This window comes from Melopsittacus undulatus, chromosome 4, assembly GCF_012275295.1.
Source record: "Melopsittacus undulatus isolate bMelUnd1 chromosome 4, bMelUnd1.mat.Z, whole genome shotgun sequence".
In the NCBI taxonomy this organism is placed as follows: Eukaryota; Metazoa; Chordata; class Aves; order Psittaciformes; family Psittaculidae; genus Melopsittacus; species Melopsittacus undulatus.
Window position 1 is genome coordinate 82,935,828 of NC_047530.1, and position 21,854 is coordinate 82,957,681.

General features: G+C 42.7%; 1 protein-coding gene across 1 annotated transcript in view; it reads right to left on the reverse strand.

Moving 5' to 3' along the window:
• The window catches only part of KALRN (kalirin RhoGEF kinase), a 513,548-nt gene that overhangs the window by 78,860 nt on the left and 412,834 nt on the right, over nucleotides 1-21,854 (reverse strand). The window contains exons 34-35 of the mRNA XM_031053208.2: nucleotides 16,853-16,882; nucleotides 15,050-15,296 (exon numbers count right to left, since the gene is read on the reverse strand). Coding sequence (XP_030909068.2) covers nucleotides 15,050-15,296; nucleotides 16,853-16,882 — 277 coding nt within the window. The remainder of the gene's footprint in view (nucleotides 1-15,049; nucleotides 15,297-16,852; nucleotides 16,883-21,854) is intronic.

Genomic DNA, 21,854 nt, shown 5'->3' on the forward strand with positions numbered 1-21,854 from the left:
ATCACAATTTCATGCCTCAATTTTCCTGTGCACAATAAAAGGATATTAGCATTTCACATTCCCTTCAAAGTGGTCAGAAACAGAGATTAGACACCCTACACTGAACAAGAAGAGCTGTTACTGTTTGATATGTCTTGAAATAAGTGTGGCAAAATATGCCTCTGACATTACTGGCCTTTAGATTCAGTATTAAAAAGCACCTCGATCAATACGTCTTGCCTGAAAATGCTACAGGTAAATCTGAACAATTGAGGGGAAAGCAGATTGGCAGAGTGAAGCAGTCTTTGCTCAGCCAGCACATTTCAGTACATTATTCTTGGCTCTGGCTCCAGCTATTTTCAACAGCACTAAACATTCATTAGATTAAATCAAATGAATAACATTCTTTAAAAATAGCCAGGGCCTTGTTGTGCCAGTTGGAAAAAACAACAACTTTCTTGGGTACTAAACCAGATCAAATGAATTGAAAATAATTTAAAAGAAAAGAATAAATAAATAAATAAATAAATAAGGGTCATATTCCCTCCCGGCGCAAGGGAGCACAACTCCAAAGAGAGGTTTTTGGCTCCTCACTTCAGCACAGCGGTAGGTAAAAAAAGAACATTCTCAACTAGCTAAACCAAACAAATTAAGAAGAAATATAGACAGTCCATCACAAACTCCACACTGAACTGCGATGTAGGCATATGTTCAGCAAATATTAGAATATATCTTTCCTGATCCCTCTGCTCTAAACATCAGCACGGGATGGGTATATGGAAACAAACAGCATCCTGACCCACCAACTCTACTGTAGAGCCTTAAAGGCCTTAGCCAGACCTGTTTACTCTGCTGAGATGGACCTCACCATTATGCTGCACAACCCATCTCCTCCAAACATCAGAATTCCCCTACCGACACTAGCCTAACCTTTCTTTTTCCTAATCTACAACCCATCTTTTATATTTCTCTCCACCCTATAAAGAAGGAAGAGCCTACAAAAAAAAAACCAAAAAAGAGACAAGTTACTTGGAGAGATACCCCCGAAAGTATCCTAAAAAGATCATCACATAAACAGCACAAGGTAGACGGATGTAGAGCAGACCGCAGAATAAGATACATAAATTCACTTTCATGTGATTCAGTCTGTCTCAAGGGAACTTAGAGGTGCCCCCAAAATATTCATGTACATATAATCTGCAAGACTTTCTTTCACTCTCAGGAATAGAACAGACCTGTGGAACACATGTGCCCCTTCAACCTCCAGCCTAATTTTGCCTCTCAGATATATTAGAACAGATTCCTACATTGTCTAATTCCTGTGGTTTCCTGGGCACAGGACCAGTTCCACTACATATACAGCTTCTTCCTAAGCAGTAACCATTTTCTGACAGTGAGTTGCTTAAGAAAACAGAAGCTGGCATACAGTCCTACCCTGCTGCCATCCTCCAAGATCTCAATGTAAGTTCACCTGCCCTGGACTGGCTTTACTGCTTCAGCAAGAGTGGACTTTTCTGACTGGCCAGCATTAACACCAGATGAGTTACACTCAAGTGAGGCTGCAGCAAAGAGCCTGACCTCACAAACCAGTTAAATGTGAGAGATCCAGTAAGTGAAGCTACGTGTCACGTTATGTTGGTACTGTACATAGCTGCAGAGCTATGCTGGATGGTGGACGCATCCTGAACAAGCTAGTCAGAATAAAAACCCAACCCTTCAGCAGAAAAAAGTGAAATAAAACTTTAAAGCAGGTTTTGTGTTAATTTCCTGAAGCACTTATCTCCATTAGAGCAGAGACATATCTTTGGTAGTTCCTGCAATACTCGGTGATGGAAGACACAAAGCATTAAAGGGCTGCCTTTTGGACATGTTCTGGCTCCTGTGGGCCTCAGCAGAGAAATCATGAGTCTATCTCAGCCCATCATGGTCTGCTTTCCAAGACAAACAGGAGCCTCACCCACTTGTGCATGACAAAGGTGAGTTGTTGTTTTAGCAGCTACAGACTAATAGTATAACAGAAGTATTCCTGACTTGCCTGTCTCAACTTGCCTGAGGTCGTCCTACTTGGAAGGTAGAAACCACAGCTAATTTTCTCTCTAAATGGCATTTCTTCTCCCTTAGAGTATGTTGTTACCTGTTCTGGTTGGGTTTCTTTTGTTTGGTTTGGTTTTGGTTGTTTTGGTTGTTTTTTGGTGTTTGGTGGGTTTTTTTCTTCTTCGGTTGTGGTTTTGAGAGGTTTCTTTGTTGGTCTTTTTTTTGTGGTGTGTTGCTTTTTGTTGTTGTTGGTTGGTTGGTTGGTTTTTTTAAAGGAAGAGTATTCAGACTATTTTCCTGAGATGTTTTGCAGGAGGCAAAAGCTCTGTTCATCATCTACTCCTTACCTAGTATCCAACAAAATTATGATTCAAGACAAATTAAAACTAAAATTACAGAAGTGGCACACACCATTTGTGAGTTAGAGGGAAAATTTCTCTGTTTGGCCACTCTGCAGGAATTTGAATGGAATTAAAATAAAGTTTAATGTCAATATTATAAAAGCTTTTCTTTATTTGGGCCAAAATTACTGCATTAACTCTATTTTCCACTTCCCTTTTTTTTAATAGGGTTAAAACGCAGAGTTCTCACCAGGCAACATTCAGGTTGGCAAAGCTTTCTGATTTAAAATACCAGATTTAAGACAAGCATAAAAGAATCTGTAAAGCTGTTATTGAAAGTTAACGGTGGGTATAAATAACAAGGGCACACAAAACAGGCAGCCTTAGTGCAGAGAACTAAAAGAAAAACCAAACTATTTTCTTAGCTAGTGGAATGAGTGGCTAGAAAACAACCCCTCTGCTTTTATCAGTGTAGAGCACCTCTGCCTGCTCTCATTCTTTGGTGCCACACAGTAGCAACAATGGCATTACTAGGATGCTAGCTCTCTGCCAGGCAAGATGCCTGCTGATGTCCAGTACAGAAATGCTGCTCCTGGGAATATCAGTGAGCAATTGCTAGTCTAGACCAAGTACTCTAGAAATCCCCCTTCTGCTGGATACCATCAGACATTGCCAAAAGATGGACCTCTACACAATGGCATTTCCATCCCTCACAGACAGAAAAACCTGTTGTCTTTCTGTGACATGGACAAGTACATGATGTTATGGAGTATTTTTTAATTTCTATGTTCAGCCAATCTCTTGGTATGTAACAGCTCCACATCACATGATAGTTCCATAAGCACTTTGAATAGTCAAGAGCCAACAGTCCTGCCAAAACCCTTTGTTGCCCGTCTGTCTCTCCCAGGTGCCTGCTCCTTCCTGCTGCTTCCCCTGTGCCAAGAGAAATGTTTGTGCAGCCTCACAGTGAATCTGATCTGCAAACCGATCCAGGTTAAAATTAACCTGTCATGGAAAAAAAAGTTCCTTTTATCCCAGATGGGTTCAGTGATCTGCCTTGGTTCTCCTGTCATTGCTGTTCAGATTTTACTGCAAAGCATGACATATATGTCACCTGTACTGTTGTACTGTCTCCTGGTTTCAGTGATGCTACCTGCTATGGTAGATCCTGGCTGCTTGGGTAGGCACAGAACACATAGCTGATGCTCAAAGACGTTCAGCCTCCCATTAATGAGACAAAATGGGCACTTCCATCTGTCCAACTATCTTTTGCTCAGCAGAGAGAAGCGCCAGCCCCCAGTGCTGCTGAGATCAGGCCCATCTCTGCTGTGCCTGCATGTCCTGTGGCATGTTTTGTGATGGCAATCAGCAAGCTGACAGGGAGTGGAATGTGCATTTTTGCATCTTGACGTGAAGAAAGACACATCTTCAAAATAAGGAAAGGCTGTAGCAGATTGAACATTGCAGTATACATGTATATAGCTCCCAGGTGATGACTATGTAGAAAGCAGTTCTGTGGAATAGCACTGTGTATGCACAGCACAACTACAGTAGATTTGTCTGAACAGATGTGCAATAGCCATGAAGACTACTGGGTGTAAATCCTGAACTACCTTCCCCTGCCATCCATGCACAAAACTTTTTTTACTAAGCTTTTTCGTGGGTTTGAATAGCCTTCCTTTGCATCAAGAGCACCCTGAGTGCTTCACACTGCATGAAAATCTGACTTTTGCAGTCAGTGGAAGGAAAAATGTTTTTATTTCAATGAGTAAGAGTCCTGCAGAGTTAATTCTTCAGTGCTTTTCTAAAGAATGCCATTTGGCTCTTAAGGCCAGAATCTGTTCTGTGATACCTAAATGCAATTCCCATAGATTTCCAAGGAAACTGGGTATATATTCCTTGGCAAAATACAGCTGTTAACTTAAAATTCTGAAGATATATGAAATCTACAGAGAAAATAAAGAGCTGGGTGAAGTCTGGAAGGAATAAAACTGAAATGTACGAAGACCTAAAAATACTTACTTAAAGTGTATCTTGATTTGAAAAGTTTCAGTGTTCCTCCCTAATCTAGAAAATAGCAAAAAGCCCTTGAAATACGAACACTGTGTGCTCCTTTTAAACTTATAATCCCTTTGGTTTACAAAAGCAATGGGCAATAAAAATTATAGTTTGGAATCAGGCAGTTTAATGTTATTGGCAAGAATTATGGAACCTTAGGTTCACTTCACGAAAACAGGATTCACCAACACACATGAGATGCAAATTGTCTTGCTTAAGGTAAGAAGACAGGGCTGCTCTATCACATGAAGTGTTGGAGAGTCTGTTACTATTGTTTCTGTTGGGAGGTGCACCTTTAGAGAGACTGGAGGCCATCCCAATCTTTCCTGCAACATGCAAACAATTATCTCTTGCTATTTTTACACTGTGGAAAATTTAATCTATATTTTGCAACCTCTAGAAATGAAAAAAGTACTTATTTCATTGCATCACAATTCTGCAGAATCCATAATTATTTAGTGCATTTAAGCAGAATACAAGTTACATATGTAGAACAGCATCTTTTAATAAATGCTCAGGACTGAACTGTGAGAGACTTATTTAAACAGATTTAAGGAAAACATAGTCAAGTGTGGGCCCTGCCTTAAATACCCCACCCAACCAACCAATCAAAAAACGACTTCGAAAAATACAATTCTGGAGTTAAAGGCAACATTTGTAGGAAGAGTTAATATATTTTGTGAGACCAGTTAATAGGAACAGAAAAAGTACACTGGCATTTATGTAAATAATCTCCTGCCATAGACTTCTAGACCATCGTGTGACAATAACATTAACTCTACTTTTTATAATTTGGGATTAATCTGAACTAAGTAAAGTTTACATTGGTTAAGGCTCTTTTGCAAAATGCGTAACCTGGGAATAACTGCTCTGACAAAATGCTTGCGTAAATAACAGGAAAATCAGGCTTCTTGTGTCAGGATCAATATATCAAATCTGGGCAGTGTGCTGAAGCAAATATACATAAACATAATTTCAATTACTTGAAATACATTATTTAATACACATGTGCTTTGTACTGCAGTTTGCGTATCTCCAGCTCAGACTGGTCAGGGAAATGGGATTTTTAGCAGAGCTAGTTCACTTCAAAACATACTCATAAAATATTTGTTCAAGAATAGCAACAGAAAGACCAGCCCAGCAGTGAACAGACCTTTCAGGATGCAAATACTGCATATAGGATTAGTCCCTTTAACTGTCTGGAAGCTGAAAGAGTGAGGAGGCATTTGGGGGAAGCTGAAATCATCAAGTATTTGTGTCACTGAAATTTTTGCAAGTACCAGTTATAGGGTCAACCTTTGTCAGGATGCTATTAAAACGTACATCCACAGATCGACATAAAGTTAGAAGGGATTTCAGGCATGAACCCAGAATTAGCAGTTTATTTTTCCTTCATGCTTAAACTTTAAGCATGTCAGAGAAAACGATCAGGCAGTAAATTGCAGTGTATTGAGCAAAGCAGAAGCCCATGAGGAACATAACAATGAATGGTGGCTCACTGAAGCTGGTTATACAGCAAAAAAGCCTAGGCAAACAACCCAGATCCTACTCTTGCCCCCATAGTCCCAGATGGATTACAGTCCGATGTCCATCTGTGAAGTTGCTAAATTTAGACTGGCCTCAGAGGAAACACAAGACACAAGCTATCCACATGCTCCCGTTGCTCTTACAGGATGACCTTCCTGTTAGCCTGATGGGCCACGCACTACAGAACAACTCCCCCCTTCCCACCATACTACATGTATTTCAAGACAGAACTAAATACAGAGGAAATAGATTTTACTCGAGGAGCTATTTTTATACCCTTCCTCCAAGCTGCTTGTTTCTCACTAGTGGGGCAGAGGCTTGGAGATGTTATAGTTGGTGGCTTCAGGTCAGGGCTAGTATAAAACCTCATCCTACAAACTGAACTCTACTCCACCTGCTTGCTCTGTTGTCCACAATGCACGGGGGCACCACAGTTCCAAGGAGAAGAAACAGAAAGCATCTCTAAGGTTCCTGTGCACTTAATAAAAAGAAACAGGCATCACATTCAGACCATTCACCTATTCATTTTTTCAGTAAAACTGCCTTTGGCCTTTGTGATGTCCCAGCAGTTAGGACATCAAAATGTGAACAATAAAAACTAAAGACTCCTTTTCCAGCATGTCTTTGAAGCCAAGCTGGGACAAAAGACCAGTACAGTCTTGTTTGTCCAGGTGTGCACAGCTGAAGTGCTCTCAGACCATCCTCTATCACAAGGGGCCAGGAGAGGGCTGTGGCCACCCACCTGCCCATCACCTAAGCATCTAGGTCCTGGAAGCAGGGACTGGCTGGGACCTCCCCTTTGCCTGTGAGTGAGCTGCAGCCAAGGAGGGAGGTTCTTTCTTCTCTGCAGGATAGGGAAAGGGGTGCTCTGGGGCTTCTCAACACCTGCACTGAGGGGTACAACCCCATCCCATCGCACAAAGCCCTGAATATTGGGGCTTAACCTGGTCCTGGGAAGCAAGGGCTGGCCCTAGCAAAGAGGGCTGGAAAGCCAGGAGGGCACAGAGAATTTATGACCTTGGTCTTCCACAGAAGCTGTGGGAGGAAGTGAGGTGCTGGGATAAATGTAGAGAATGACTCTGCATTACATTATTTTTTGTTACATTATTTTTTTCCTGTAGGGAAGCATGAAAATGCCTTCTAACAATGACTGTACAAGCAAACTTCAGCAGGACATGAGAGTCTCAGAGAAACATCAAAGTGTTGGGAGAATGCATGGCTATGTCTCAATGACATGACTCCCCTTCTCTGCCTCATCTTAAAATGCTTAGCCACATCTGCCTGAGTGTTGATCTCAACACCTCAGACAGACGGAAATAAGACAAGTCAAGAGGGGAAACAGGTCCAAAGAGCCCACAAGAGAAAGTCTTTTTAGAGCTGTGATCTGTCTTCCCCTGCCCTCAGTATCACTGCTGAGTTTCCCCCAAGTTTCCAAGCCAGACCAAGTGCTGAACTCTTTGGCATTCTCGATGAGCTGAGTTGGCCACAGTATTTTAAATTCCAACCCCCCTCCCCTTTTTTTTCAGGGAAAAGAACAGCACAGACATCATACAGTGAAATCTGGGGTTAAGCTCGCAGGGGAGTAGGTAGATGAAGTTTTACCCCCTGTCAGAAGGGGAAGCAAAGGCAAAGTAAACAAGAAAATTTGTAGGCTTTCTCTCTTTTAAACAAAGGCTCCTGTGTTTAAAATAATAAAAATCCACTGCACAAAAGCAAAGCAACTTCCCCCAAAATAGCTTTTCCTGTTTTATCAAAACATTCATCAAAATAGTATTTCTCCAAAAAAATAAAGTTCCAGGTAGAGCACTGGAGGCCTTTTACTTTGATTAGATAACAAAGCAGCTAATGCAATGAGTATAATTGATTTTACTGATATGTCCTAAACAAGTCCACATGGCTGAAACTAGCTTGGAATGTCTAATGATGCCATACTGAAAATAAGATAATGAAATAGACATAGCATGTCAAAGAAATACAGGTATTCACAAGCCATCAGAACATGGCTCCAGTAGCCTGCATACAATCTGTGTCCCATGACTTGTAGCTGCAGCAGCTTGCCATGGAAGACAAGTATTTGCCATGCTTGGTCAGGGTGGCTAGCTTATCTGGTTACTCTGGGGTTGCTTGGACTAACACTGCCTTTAGGGCTTGACTGTGCAAGGACTTGACTATAGTTTTGTCTTCTTGATATACTGGTGTACCCAACAGGTATAATCTGTGGTACAGCTGCAGTCATAGTGACATGAATACCCCTACACCGCTAGGGCTCATCCTCTCAGGTTTGAATTGGCCTGCCTCTTAGAAACAACAAAATCAGATCTCATCACCCATATTGCCAAATACTGCTATATATTTTTTGCTTTTTTATTATTTTGGATATAGCAGAGTCCATGAGGAGATGCAAGTATGGACAGACTAATTTTATGTGTATGAGTTTTTCTACAGGGCGACAATGAAGCAGGAGAAAGCACAGAGGTCTGCGATCAAAATACTAGTAGGTACAGGAGTGAGGCATAATCAGATCTCTGTCACTGGGGCAGACATTGCCCAGAGAAGTTTTGATCCCCCATCCCTCACAATGTTCAAGGCCAGGTTGGACAGGACTTTGAGCAGCCTGACCTAGTGGAGGGTGTCCCTGCCCATGGCAGGGGGGCTGGAACTACATGATCTTTAAGGACCCTTCCAACCCAAACCATTCTATGGCTCTACTATTCTATGATACAGTGGGGAGAAGCTGTGAAGCCCCTGGAAATGAAGACAAAGAGCCACTGTTTGGTGAGAGAGAGGAGGGAGACACAGTGGAGAAAAAAAAAAAAACAAGGGAAAGGGTGACCTGATTGCAATAGCAAAGTGGTTGTGAGTTCTTTCATCTTTCTATTCCCATTCCTTTCATGGCTGCATAGAGCCACATTTGTATAATGAGGCAGAGCAGTAGTCCCAAGCTGGGCCCCAGCAGCTCTTCGTGCCAGCCCACAGAGAGCTGCCGTGTTACACCATGCTGGCTAGCCAACCTGTTTCCAGCTGCTCCATCATAGTTTAAAAGGACTAGAACACAGCAAAAACTTTCCTGATGTGATTTTTCTGCATAAGCCATGCCCTGAGATTGTAACAAGGATGCCATGAGGCATTAAATGCTGGTAGGAGGGGTCCACATGATCTCCCTTGAAAGGCAGTCTATACCATAAAATTTTGACTGTGAACACCCTTGTTGGAATGGTGTTAGGAGCAGAGATGAAGCTTTGTTTTTTTATTTAAATGCTTCATATTTATATTGACAATGGGAGCCTGAATGTCGTTTGCTTGATAGAAACCCCATGACTTGTTTATGTGCCAGTTGAATCGACTGTGTTACCTAATGAAATGTTTCCTTTAGTTCAGAGCCTTACAAACATTTTAATCGACTGCTCTTAATTAAGACTTTCAAAAATGAAACCAATTTCTCAGCCTCTAGGAGAACAACTGAAGGTTTAATGCAGTGCACTAAAACTTCTGAATTGTCCTCACACAGCTGCCCCCGGGACATCAGGAATCATTGCCATCTAACATGTTTCACACCAGAGACTGTTTAAAACACAACAGAGAAAGTGCGTGAGCCAATGCAGATCACAATTTAATACTCAACAGGAACAGGGACACAATAAAAGCAGCCTAGACTCTTTTCCCCCACTAAAATACAAGATGTTCTTAGAAACAGAGACGTGGGAAGAAACAATTATGCTTTTCCCTACACAGATCACTCTTCTGAGATCAGGAACTGGAGGAAAGAGATTTCCAACCCCAACAAGAGCTAGACTAGCCTCACCAGCTTCTCACATGAATCCATTAAATGATCTGCTTCTTCCCCCAAGGAGTGGTTACAAATCCACAGGTCTCTGCATGACCTCTTTTTCATCAATGCCATTCTTCTCACCAGATTTGTTAAATCCTTATTCTTTTTCCTTCTTTCACAGCCCAGCCTGCCATCACACCTACCAGTCTCAGGCTCTCTCTGGCTGTAGGGTCAGAAAGACAACCCCTAAGAGTACAGGCTATCACCTGAGCAGCACCAAAACTCCTGGCCCTCCTGACCAGGTGCTCTTCCACCAGGGCCCATGTCATCAATCTAGGAAGTGCAGGTGAGATGCTCACACTGCTAACATATACCCTGTGAAACCTGTGTTCCCTTTTCAGTTGGCAAAGAGCCAACTGCTTCTCAGTTTGCTCTGTTACAAGGACCCACCACTGCCACCAAAGCCTTGCTGTTAAGTGGCCATCTGCCTGCACAGCAAGATGTTTGCATAGCATCTTAAAAAAATATATTCCTCCCCTCCTCCAGAGATATGTACCAGACACAAGTATCCTGCAGGCAGGGTCTGGTTTGGGGCCCTGAACAGGATCCCTTTGCATAACATCAGTCCAAAACAAGTGCCATAAAAACCTATTCTGTTTTAACAATCCCTTTTTCCTTTAGTGATGGAGGTTGTTTAAAATTACTGCAAGAACTACTCTCAGTTACTCTTTGAATTACACTGTGACTTTGATGATACAAGAAAAATACTGGGTGAGGGCTCATAAGACAAGAATTTTAAGGTAAAAATTTCATCTAAATGTTTTGTGGGCCAAATTCAAATTTGGAATCACTCAGTCAAAGCTAACAGGCTGACACCAGGGATATGCTTGTTGCAGTGAGCTCAGTGAATATTGGCTAAGTCATTAAGTTCCTTTCTATCCTTGTGGATTTCTCTTTGAAATTTATAACTGAATACCTCAGAGCTCAATTATAGGGTAAAACAGAGAAGAATAAAAATCACAGCTTTCCTGTAATCAGCCATGTGGGATAACTCAATCAGAGCTACATTACTAGTGTCACAGGTCTTTCTTTTTCCTTCCTTGGAATGCTACTCAGAAAAAACCTCATCCCATAAATTCTCAAATGCAGTAACAGAGACTGCAGATGAGTTTCTTTTACACAATCATCTGTAAATTGCTTGCAAAAGGTGAATCCCAGAAACCTGTTCACTTTTTTTTGGAGGGTAACTGCAAACACTCTCAGGTCATCAGAAACCAATCGGGACCCAAGGGCAAGGTCCTGCACCTAGCAATCCCAGGCACAGGTTGGGCAGAAAAGAGATTCAGAGCAGCCCTGCAGAAAAGGACTTGGGGGTGTTGGTTGATAAGAAAATGAACATGAGCCAGCCTCAGTGTGTGCTCACAGCCCAGAAAGCCAACCATATCCTGGGCTGCATCAAGAGGAGCGTGACCAGCAGGTCAAAGGAGGTGATCCCACCCCTCTACTCTGCTCTCGTGAGACCTCACTTGGAGTATTGTGTGCAGTTCTGGTGTCCTCAACATAAAAAGGACATGGAACTGTTAGAACAAGTCCAGAGGAGGGATACGAGGATGATCAGGGACTGGAGCACCTCCCATATGAAGACAGGCTGAGAAAGTTGGGGCTGTTCAGCCTGGAGAAGAGAAGGCTGCGTGGAGACATCATAGCAGCCTTCCAGTATCTGAAGGGGGCCTATAAGGATGCTGGGGAGGGACTATTCATTAGGGTCTGTAGTGACAGGACAAGGGGTAACAGGTTAAAACTTAAACAGGAGAAATTTAGATTCGATATAAGGAAGAAATTCTTTACTGTAAGGGTTGTGAGGCACTGGAATGGGTTGCCCAGGGAGGTTGTGAATGCTCCATCCCTTGCAGTGTCCAGGGCCAGGTTGGACAGAGCCTTAGGTGGAATGGTTTAGTGTGAGGTGTCCCTGCCCATGGCAGGGGTGTTGGAACTAGATGATCTTAAGGTCCTTTCCAACCCTAACTATTCTATGATTCTATGAAAGGAAGGACAGGCAGAACTATACTTGGACTCTGAGCTGTAGCCAAGTCATGAAAAAATACAATGTGTATCCTCCAAAGGAACACAGCCAGCAGTCAGACAGAAGGCTGGGAGACCAGCCCTTAAAGTCTCTGTACTTTTACTATTTTCATCCTCAAGAGAAATCTGTAAAGGTATTTCATTACAAAAGGTAGGAAGTGTTCTCTTTCAGGTTTGTTCTCTTACATTTGCACCACATTTTTCCTTTTGCAATATTTTATGTTAATTCATTACCTAATTTCAAATGAATAGAGTAAAAAAGTGAGGAGGTGGCAGAGCACAAGTTCAGTTGTGAAGTTTGGGTTTGCATTTCCAGTGGCTTTCAGTGAGGCTGTTTAAAAAGGATTTTTTTAATTTGATGAGGACTTGCAGTGAGGCTCTACAAAATACTCTGGTGACACCACCAAATCTTTCAAACCTTCATCTGTTCAGGTTTCGGCTACCATTAACTTTATTCTTTCATTTTAAGGATGGTAGATAGCTTCTGTGAGCCACATAATTTAGATTTATAATCCACCATAATTTATAATAGGACACTGTGATTTGCAATCTTCCACTAAGCAGATGTAACTGTATTTTAATACTTGTCAAAACCTCTGCATGTTTCTATCATAGATGGCAAACTCTGCTGTTAGAATTGTTAAGTTTTGTGAACAAATACTTTCTGATTTAGAAATTATACAGCTTGTAAAAGCAAAGAATTATGTCTCTTGGTAATTGCAAGCAAAATTAACCTGCTTTTCTGCAACTGTGTATGTATACTTGAAACAGACAAGGGACACCATTTCATGTTGTTATAAGATGAGCCAGCCTTTGTTTTGGGTTGTACAGAAAGACCAGAAATTTTTCAAGGGTGGGATTCTAAGTCCAACACGTGCCTAAGGCTACTGAAAGTATTAAAGGACACAAATATCAATAGTCAGAAGACATTTATCATGCTAATCCTTCCAGCATCTTATGATACCAGCAGGCTCTTCCAATGGCTACTGAATTTTCCCCTTTAAACTTACCAGTCCTTTTTTTCCCAGCATCTGTTCATTCAGTTTAAACCATTTCCTGTTTTCCTAATAGAGGGAGAACTGATTAGGCAAGGAACATATTTGCTGTACTTGGGCCAAAATTGTGGATTGAGTGGTTATTTTTATTATTTCTAGCAGCACTTCTGGAGATCCCATTAATACTGAGGCTCCCTGATACAGCTTTGGTATGCGCAGGAAGAAAACTGAGGCTGGGTGGGAAGGAGATGTAAGGAAGTAACATGAATACATGGCTGGAGCCAGCCGGCCCCAGGCTGACTCTACACCTGCTTTGAGATGATGGGACAAGAGCCAGCTCCAACCTGGAAGTAGTCACTGTGTGTTACATGAGATAACCTGCCCCACAGGCAGGCACAGTGTGCTAGCACAGACACAGTACTGTGCTGATGCAGCCTGGTGACTTCCAGGCATCAGTCGGCTGTGGTCCACTGGCCACAGCCTGGCACTGTGCCTGTCACACCATACCTGTGGTGCAGCTGTGCCCTGATGCTCATGCAATTGTGCCAGAAGCAGAGTCCCCATGTCTCTTACCAGTCTGCACCCCCCTGCAGCACTGCCTCCAACCTCCTCAGCACTTCCTGTCCCTTTCCACAGCCTGCTCCTGTATTTCCAGTTTTATTTCAATTAAGGAAAAGCTCTACAACCTAGCGCACCGAAATAAAGTTTGCGTGGTGTCTCACAGCGTCCTTCAGCAGAGAACACAGGCCCAACTGCACGACCATGCACCCAGCAGACACGTCTCTGGCTTCTTGTGAGTCATGCCAGGCACTGACTACTGTTACGCAGACCAGGCTGATTTTCAGTTTTACCCAACCCTTCTGTTTATTCACAGATTTAATTTGCAGGTAAGCAACTGCAGTGCTTCTCAAAAGACAGCTGAGGACCAGGACAGGCTCCTGTGGCAGCAGAAGCAGGACAGGGCTCTGGAATGCAGCAGGAAGGAGACACAGCAGTGGGTCTAAGAAGTGCATGATGAGTTTGGAGTTTGCACCACAGACAGAGCTGATGGCCAGCAGTAACTTTGCCTCCTCCCTCTTTGCAAAACAGGGCAAAGGGAAGCACCTAATTGAATGACACCTGCTGAGAGGGTCAAATCCAAGAGCAAAAGCTGAGCTCTCCTCCCCAAGGTTTAAATCAGATAGCTCTCTAAGGGAAACTCTGCAGACCCTGGCCCTACCACACTGCTCTATCTTGGGGATGAGCCTCACTCCCAGCCTCCACAGTGGGAGTGCAGGCAAGGAGCAAGGATGGACTACAGCCCAGTTTCAGTGCTTTTTCTCAAAACAAAGAAAACCACCAAGCTTAACTTGCTCAAACAAGAATAGACTGAATTCTATTTCCCTTAATACAGAGGCAAAAATAATTTTAAAAGCCAGTTCATTTTGGGGGCTTGAAGTTGGGAGTGAGATGACTGGAGCCTTTCCTTCCTAGACCTTACTTATGTTGTACATGGACAAAAATGAGGGCACAACCAAAAGGAGACTTGCTCTGGCTGCCCTGAACTGGACTTGTTCTGGTCTATCAGTCTGAAGCGTCTCCTGTGCCTGGTTGCATGGATGCTATATGCGGAACACACGCTGCTCAGAACAGAACATCAACTGAATAGGCTACAGACACCAAAGAGACAAACAATATTTCACCATTCATTGTGGGTGAAGCCCACGCTCTCAGGATAATAGCAGGGATATGTTTTGTTGCTAGCTGTAAAGGAGTCTTTCCCATTGTACTGTGCCATTACACACAATGTCTCCAGTTCATATGTCAATAGTGTACCAGTACTCACTGGTGGCTTCTTTGCACTCCTTTGCAATAATAGACAGGCAACAGGGATATACTAAAAGACCATGTACTAGCGTGCATTGTGGCACTCAGAAAATAACATATCTAGAATTTGGGGCATATACAACATGACTTTCCCTCCCTGAAGATTTTTAGGCACTGAAAACAGTCCCTTTGTTCTTTAAAGGTCTTGTTTTTATCCAGAATCTCCAGACAATAATGACCACCACAGAGCAAAAGACGCACATGTACAAACATTGATTCATGGAAATGGAGTTAGGCTAGCACTGTGCCCATTCACAGAGATCCAGTAACAAAACTCACTAATGACTAAACAGCTTTTTACCCACGCTGACTGCAAGAGCAGCCCAAGCAGCTTTGCACTTACATGATACAAAAGGGGAAATCCAAAACGGTCTTAAGCCCGCCAGACTGGGTCCTACCTTTTCCTGAAGGGAAGAAGCAATCCATCTCCACACTGCTGCGGGAATGGGAAATGCAGAGAGCGCTGCTGGGGACCAGACCCTCCTGAGGTGGGCTCCGCTCCGTGGTCCGGACCAAACACCAGCCTGGCCGTTCGCTTGGCCTCTCCAGCAGCTCCACCGTCTGCCCCACCTGAATGCTGAGCTCGCTGCTGTGGCCTGCGGTGAAGTCCTGGAGCACCACCGTTAGTTCACACCCTCCAGACAACTGCCCAGGTTCAACAGGGAAAAAAAAGAACAGGAATAGAAGTTAGGGAGGGTAGGATGAAGGCAATCATACTTGCATCATATTTACACTGGCAAAGACAGGATTTGTGTTCCTTACAAGCCAAGTTAATAATTTCTTTTGTCAAAGTTCAACATGCTGTGGCCCTGGTTTCCTTTACTTCTTATTGATTCTGCTGGGCTGAAGTGAGATATCAAAGCTACCCACCCAGTAACGTAACTGAATGCTAGCTGCGGGTCAGTTTTCTAGCTGTGACTGCCCATAAGAAGCCTTGTGTTTTTTTATTCTCTGAGTTTCTGGGGTGACTTCTTAGACTGGCAATAGCCCAGGCTGCCTCTGTGCTGTCCCTCGTGGCAGGACAAATTCCAGCTCACCTCTGCAGCATGAGTTAGACACATTCCCCTGTGCTTCCACAGTAGTGAGGGAACAGCTACACTTCATTTTTTTCTTTTGCAAGGCAAGAGACATGCTCTCATCTTCCCAAACTTGCTTTAGGGAGCTCTTGGGAGACTAGAGAATCCTAAAGGGGCAGATCAGAAAAGCTTCTCTCTGATGGAAAGCAGAGGTGTAAATACATAAACGCAGAGTGACTGATTATGTGCTGACTTCCAGGATTTGTATCTAAGAATAAATGTATCGTCTTACTTCCGTACTGAGCGCTGGCAACCTGCTGCTTTTCTTCAGCCCACACCCTGCTCTGACTCTTGATGAGCAATTCTGGTCTCTGTTTAGTCACAGCCTCTATATAACCAGAGACTGGATATATAAGCGCTTGTGCATACAGCAGAACAAAACAGAAGCAGTGATTGCATAAGCAGCAGAGGTAACGGATCTTAGTTTTTTACAGGTTTTGGATCTCAGAGTTGGATTCTTGGGTGTCTAAAAAGGTGTGAGCACAAATCTAAGTTTTTTCTTGTGTGAGGAATCTTTCTTAATGTTCCACTGCAATGTAGATTTCTTGGTGTCTGCCTGTCACTAGGGACCCTCCTTTCAGTATTTCTCCTGTATGTGCTACCTGCTTCCCTGAAGCATGCAGGAATCTTTGAGGTTCTTATTCCAGTGTCACGTTTGATAGAAATTATTTCACTCATGCAAGTTATTAACACAAGAATAATAAATAAGCTGCTTCAAAACAGTGTAATGCCATACTTCTCACTTTCTTAGGATATGAGGCTAAACCCAAGCATGTTATAAAATATTTTTAAAGGAACAACTTGTAAATCCAACTGAATTGGGAAAAATTTTGTAAGATGTTGAGTATCTCTGTGGAAATGGAGATACATTTATCAGCTTGAGCAGGGGAAAACTTGAGGACAGCGCTCTCATCCCTACAGACTTCACTCTTCAGCTGGTATAATCACAAAATCCCTTATCTGAGCCCAAACAGCCCTGAATGCACACTCCTGTGGAAACAGCCTGCCTCCCCACTCAGAGGCATAGGGGTTTGTGTGTCCAGTGGGGGGGTGGAAGAAATTCCATTCACAGGGGTGACATTTACAATCACAGAAAGGGGTCAGTGGACAAGGACTGGTTCTCACCTGTCCTGTGTCTCTGCCGTAGACGAAATGCTAGATTTGGGGAAGAAGAAGGAAATATTTTTCTGAAAGATTATTTGTAAATAAATAGAAAACAAACAAAACAAACCATGGCAGCTGTTCCAGGCCATTTAGACAAAGTGCTGGCATTAATCCTGGCAGAAAGAGCTCAGTGCATTGATGAAAGTGCACAAAAGATCAGTTTATCACCTAGCTATGCAGTTTATCAGCAAACCCACCATTCATCACACTGACATAATCTCCCCATAACTGGAATACAAATATTCACATGTACGCTCAGAATAAGTTATTGCTATAATATTTGCTGAGGGTTTTTTTGCTATGGACTGATTTGAGGGGTAGGAAATCTTTCTGATCCAATATGGTATTTGATTTAGTGTGGCATGAGATATTTAAGACACAAGAATAAAACTAATTACATCTTGGTAAATACACTGACAAATCTTACCAAATGTGATGAATCTCCCCTAATTCTTCTACTAGTCCATGCTAGGTAATATTTCTATCTACCACATTATGCTATATATATTTTCTCTGAAAATAATTATCTTTCGTTCTTTTAGAAGCAAACGTGAATACTCTCTATCTAACTCTCCTAGAGGTGCATTTCAAGCATCTACATGCCCTGCACTCCAGTACCACTAGGTGTCCGTGTTTGCCATCACACAGCAAGCTAATTTGCTATAAGGAATTAACTCTCTCTTGCCTTCGAAATGCTTAACTAAGTATGATGTGTGGCGTCTGGACATGAAGAAGCTAGTTCAGACAGGATTCCAAGACCCACCACCTCCAATGATATATAGAGAGGATGTTCGGGAACATAAAATAAATAAATAATAATAAATAATAATAATAAAAAAGCTTCAGATGGTTTGTGTTGACTTTTGAAAAATAACTGATTTTTATTGTTTAAGGAGGAAAAGTGAAAGAGCCCTGAAATATTCCAGGAAAAAAGGCTTAGTGAAGGCAGCTTTTCAATTTTGAACTAACAAGGCACTTCCCAGGGAACACCAGCCTAGGAACCCTGCTCCCTGCCTGCCATGCTGCGCTCCTCACTGTGGGGCTGAGGGGCAGCTGACCTCAAATCAGTTTATCGCAGACCTTTGTCAATCTCCTCTCAAATAACTCAACATCTGTGGTACAAACAGATGCTTCGACTGGGGCAACACCTACAAGCATTATCCCAGAGGAAGTAGGTATGCTCCGTGACCCTCAGGTACCATCTATCCCTGAGCTCATGCTTTCTCTGATTCCCAGAAAATAGCGATTTAATATAATGAGAAATGGAAGCAATCATCCCCTCTAGGAACTGCTTGGCACCTAGTGTGATCAAGCTCCTTCTCAGCAAGGGAGACGCACACACACACACTGGGTTTAGAAGTCTACCTTTGATGTGTGAGGGAGGGATACAACCTCCTTCAGCCTCCCAGAAGCCACATGAATTTCTATCACCTGCTCCTCCAGCATCCTCTGGATGGAAACACAAGACTGGGGCTTCTCCAGGCTCCAACTTGTTGGTTGGAGGCAGTGCTAAAATCATGCACTCTTAGGGAAAAAAAAACCCTCTTTGGCAGTAGGAAAGCAGGTTCCCTTCTCCAGGTGCAGGCAGTAGGTGCAAGCAGATAGCTCAGGTGGGGGCCCACAGATAATTTTTAGGTGCCAGCCACAACGAACAGAAAAGGAGTTCTTTTCTCTTGCCCAAGAACTTCCAAGTATTTGCCACACCTCTTCTGTGTCTTACATATCACCACACCACAAAGAACATTTACTTACCAAATTAACCCACAGCAAAATAAACCCTCTATAAAGCTATGTAATACTAATACATATACAATTTGTAAGCCACTGAGGAATAATGCAAATACATCTGATTCCTGATGACAAATCCTTTTGCCTATGAAGTGATCCCTCAAGCTATTAGTTACTTCATTTGTTCTTAAAGAGTAATTTTCCAATCTCAGAGAAGTGCATTATGCTTCTCTCTACATTGGAGCATGCAAATCAGAATACAGATAGGCTGCTGTTTTCTCACACATATTGCATTTGATTCGGAAAGAGAAAGAAAATGGAGAATGCCCTTAAAGTTGAACTTCACAGGTAAATGGCTTCATGTTTTAACATGTAGCGTTCACTTTTATTATTCCTGTGATAAAATCCACCGTTAAAGCCACTGACTGGATACACTTAAAACCCAGACAGCAGTCTAAGCTGTGTATGCACAAGAAGATCATGGAGAGACATAAAAATAAAAGTAACAATGCAATGTGGCTCTGCAGAGCACAAGGTATAACTGAAAGACCTGACACAGGGACAAATCTAATGAATTACACAGCAAGCAACAGCCTTCAAATCAGGAAGAAAAGGAAATAGAGGCAAATAGCAAAATGTAATGAGGAAGCAGGAAGGCCCCAAGCAGTCTGGAGTGAATGTGCCATATGTCCTGAGAGAAGCTAGCAGGAGCTCCAGCCTGTCTCCACAGTGCCTGCCTTCATCAAACCATCTCCTGTCATCTGTGTTCACTTGTTCCTGGGCTAGAAAGCATCACTGTGCATTCAGTGTGTATGTGTTTTCATCAGGATGTTCTAAACATATCAAATCTGAGCTAGAATGGAGCCCTGCCCTATGCCACCAGTGCAGACAGGGACCCAACCATGCAGCCATTGAAAACTCCCCTCTCTAACACAGGACCTGCTCACAGACCTCTGAGCAGCAATCAGAGCAGTTTATGTCAGTTATGCCATGGACTCTGGTGTATGAGTTTTGTCATGACTTACATGAGCTTTTTTGCTTCTGGGAACACCCAACCGAGTGCCTGTCAGCTGTGGGAAGGTGAAGTGCAAACAGCCAAAATGATCCCAGGCATAGTCACATCCTGCTGCACGGGCATCCAGGCTGCTCCAAGTGCAGGAGCCAGCTCAGCTCAAGGAACCAGCAGATACTAGTTAGTGCAGGATTACAATGAAATGGTCTTTCCTGTATCACAGTATGCGTGCATGGCCACTGCTGCATCTGTTTAGTTTTCAGCCACAAAGCAGCAGCCAGAGGAAGCAAGGCTGAACACCAGAGGCATACTGATCATTATAGTGCAGATGAAAAACACCTATCAGGCCATAGGCTGTCCTTCCTTTCCTCTAAAATAGATCTTCAGTAGTACTAAATCTACTCTACTTGAAAGGAAAGGGGGAATGAATAGTTCTCTAACAGGGTGAGCAGGGATTTGGAAGATGGGTGTCTGAAGAAAGACTCCTCTGCCACTTCTTAAATGGGTAACTAAATGGTATATTCTGCAACTCGCAATGGCTTTTACAGTGGTTCTAAATCATGAACCCAAGATCTGAGAGGCAAAGAACTGGTAATAGCAATACTGGGTGGTTGTGTCAGGGTAAGTGAATAAATGCCAGCTGACCTGGCAAATGTAGCAGGCATTTCAATTTTCTGTTTTTACAAGGATGCAGAATATCAGTGTGCTTGGTCTTCCCTCCTGTGGCACAGCACCATAATTAAGGTTTTAGTCCTTTCATAATTAAGGTCTTAAGCCTGCTTGCAATTTCCCCTTCATTATATTTTTCAATCATAAAGTAATGTTCAGAAGCAGAACCAGCAGTGCACAGCATCTGCAGATGTAGGTAGAAAACAATATATTTCAGAAAGGTAAGAAGTTGTTTATTCTACAGTACAAATCTCAAGACAACATATGATTTGCAGTCAAAGAATCAGCAATGGAAAATGAATCTGTCAGGGTCAGAAGAACTTCTCAGTGTATTTAAGTATTTTGAAATATGCCAACATTGTTGTAGATATCCACACTAGCTGCTTATTTACATATATTCATTACGACACAGAGCTCTGCTAGTTTAAACAAAGCATTCTGTGTGGTGTGGCACTGTGTCCCTAATATAAATTGCTAGTTTTCTGTTGCTCTTAGGCTTTCTGCCCATCTGGTTTTGGATGACAGCCAGTTTTGGACAGAAGCATTTAGTCACCATAAACAGCCTATTTCAAGTGGGTGAGAGAGGCAGCAGGAGCAAGAATGGGATTTGCATTCTCATCAAGATATTCAACAAAGTGAATAAAACCACTTAGATGTTGATTTTTGTCTGCGCTGAAGTAGGTCCAGGAGCTGTCGCTCTAGCTGGGGGACAGACATTAGAAATCTCATCTCCTGCAGAGTTCTTTCTGAAAATTCCCATAATTTCGTAGAGATTTTCTTTTTTACTGGGAGTTTTGAGAGAGGTATCAAATTCAGAAGAAGCTTTTGAGGAATTTCAGTACTAGAGAATTGCTTTAGTTTTCTTACTTTGCAATAGGCTCTGTTTGGAGTGCAAATACTGAGTCACTCATGTTCTTCCCTCTAATGCCACTGCAGTTCTAAAGGATGCTGAGCTGAGAGCTCTGGCAATTCTGGTGGATGCTTCATTGCATCAGTATGGAGCATAGGGACAGACTACTTCAGGAGCTATGAGGTAAACCATGAATATCCTATTATGGTCAGCAGAATTGCTCCAAACTGAGTTCAGAATCAGAAATTTGGTTAATACCTGACTCATCTCTTAGCCTTTTTTAGTCCTCAGATCCCTCTACCCACTTTCCATTAAGATGGAATTGGTGCTTCCCACTCTTTCTGTTTTGTCTGACAGACCAGAGGGGATCACTGCTTGAGCTTCACTGGAAGGTCTCTTTGTATTTAAGCAATTAGTCAGACACATGGCTAAGATAATGGTGACATGCTGTAGCCCAAATGTACCATCTTTGCTCTTCTCAGCAAGGAGATAAGAGAGGCATCTAGATGTACAGCATTCTATAAATCAAGACTCAGTAAGTTATTCCACAGCAGGAAGCAAAGGCAGAGATGGCACGTCAGACATAGAAATATGCTAATGGAAAGGAAATCTAGTGTTACCATCTCAAATAGCACATACCTTTCCCATCCAGCATCTCTTGCTAGAGTCCCTGCTACACAACCACATCCCAACTCTGCTGGATT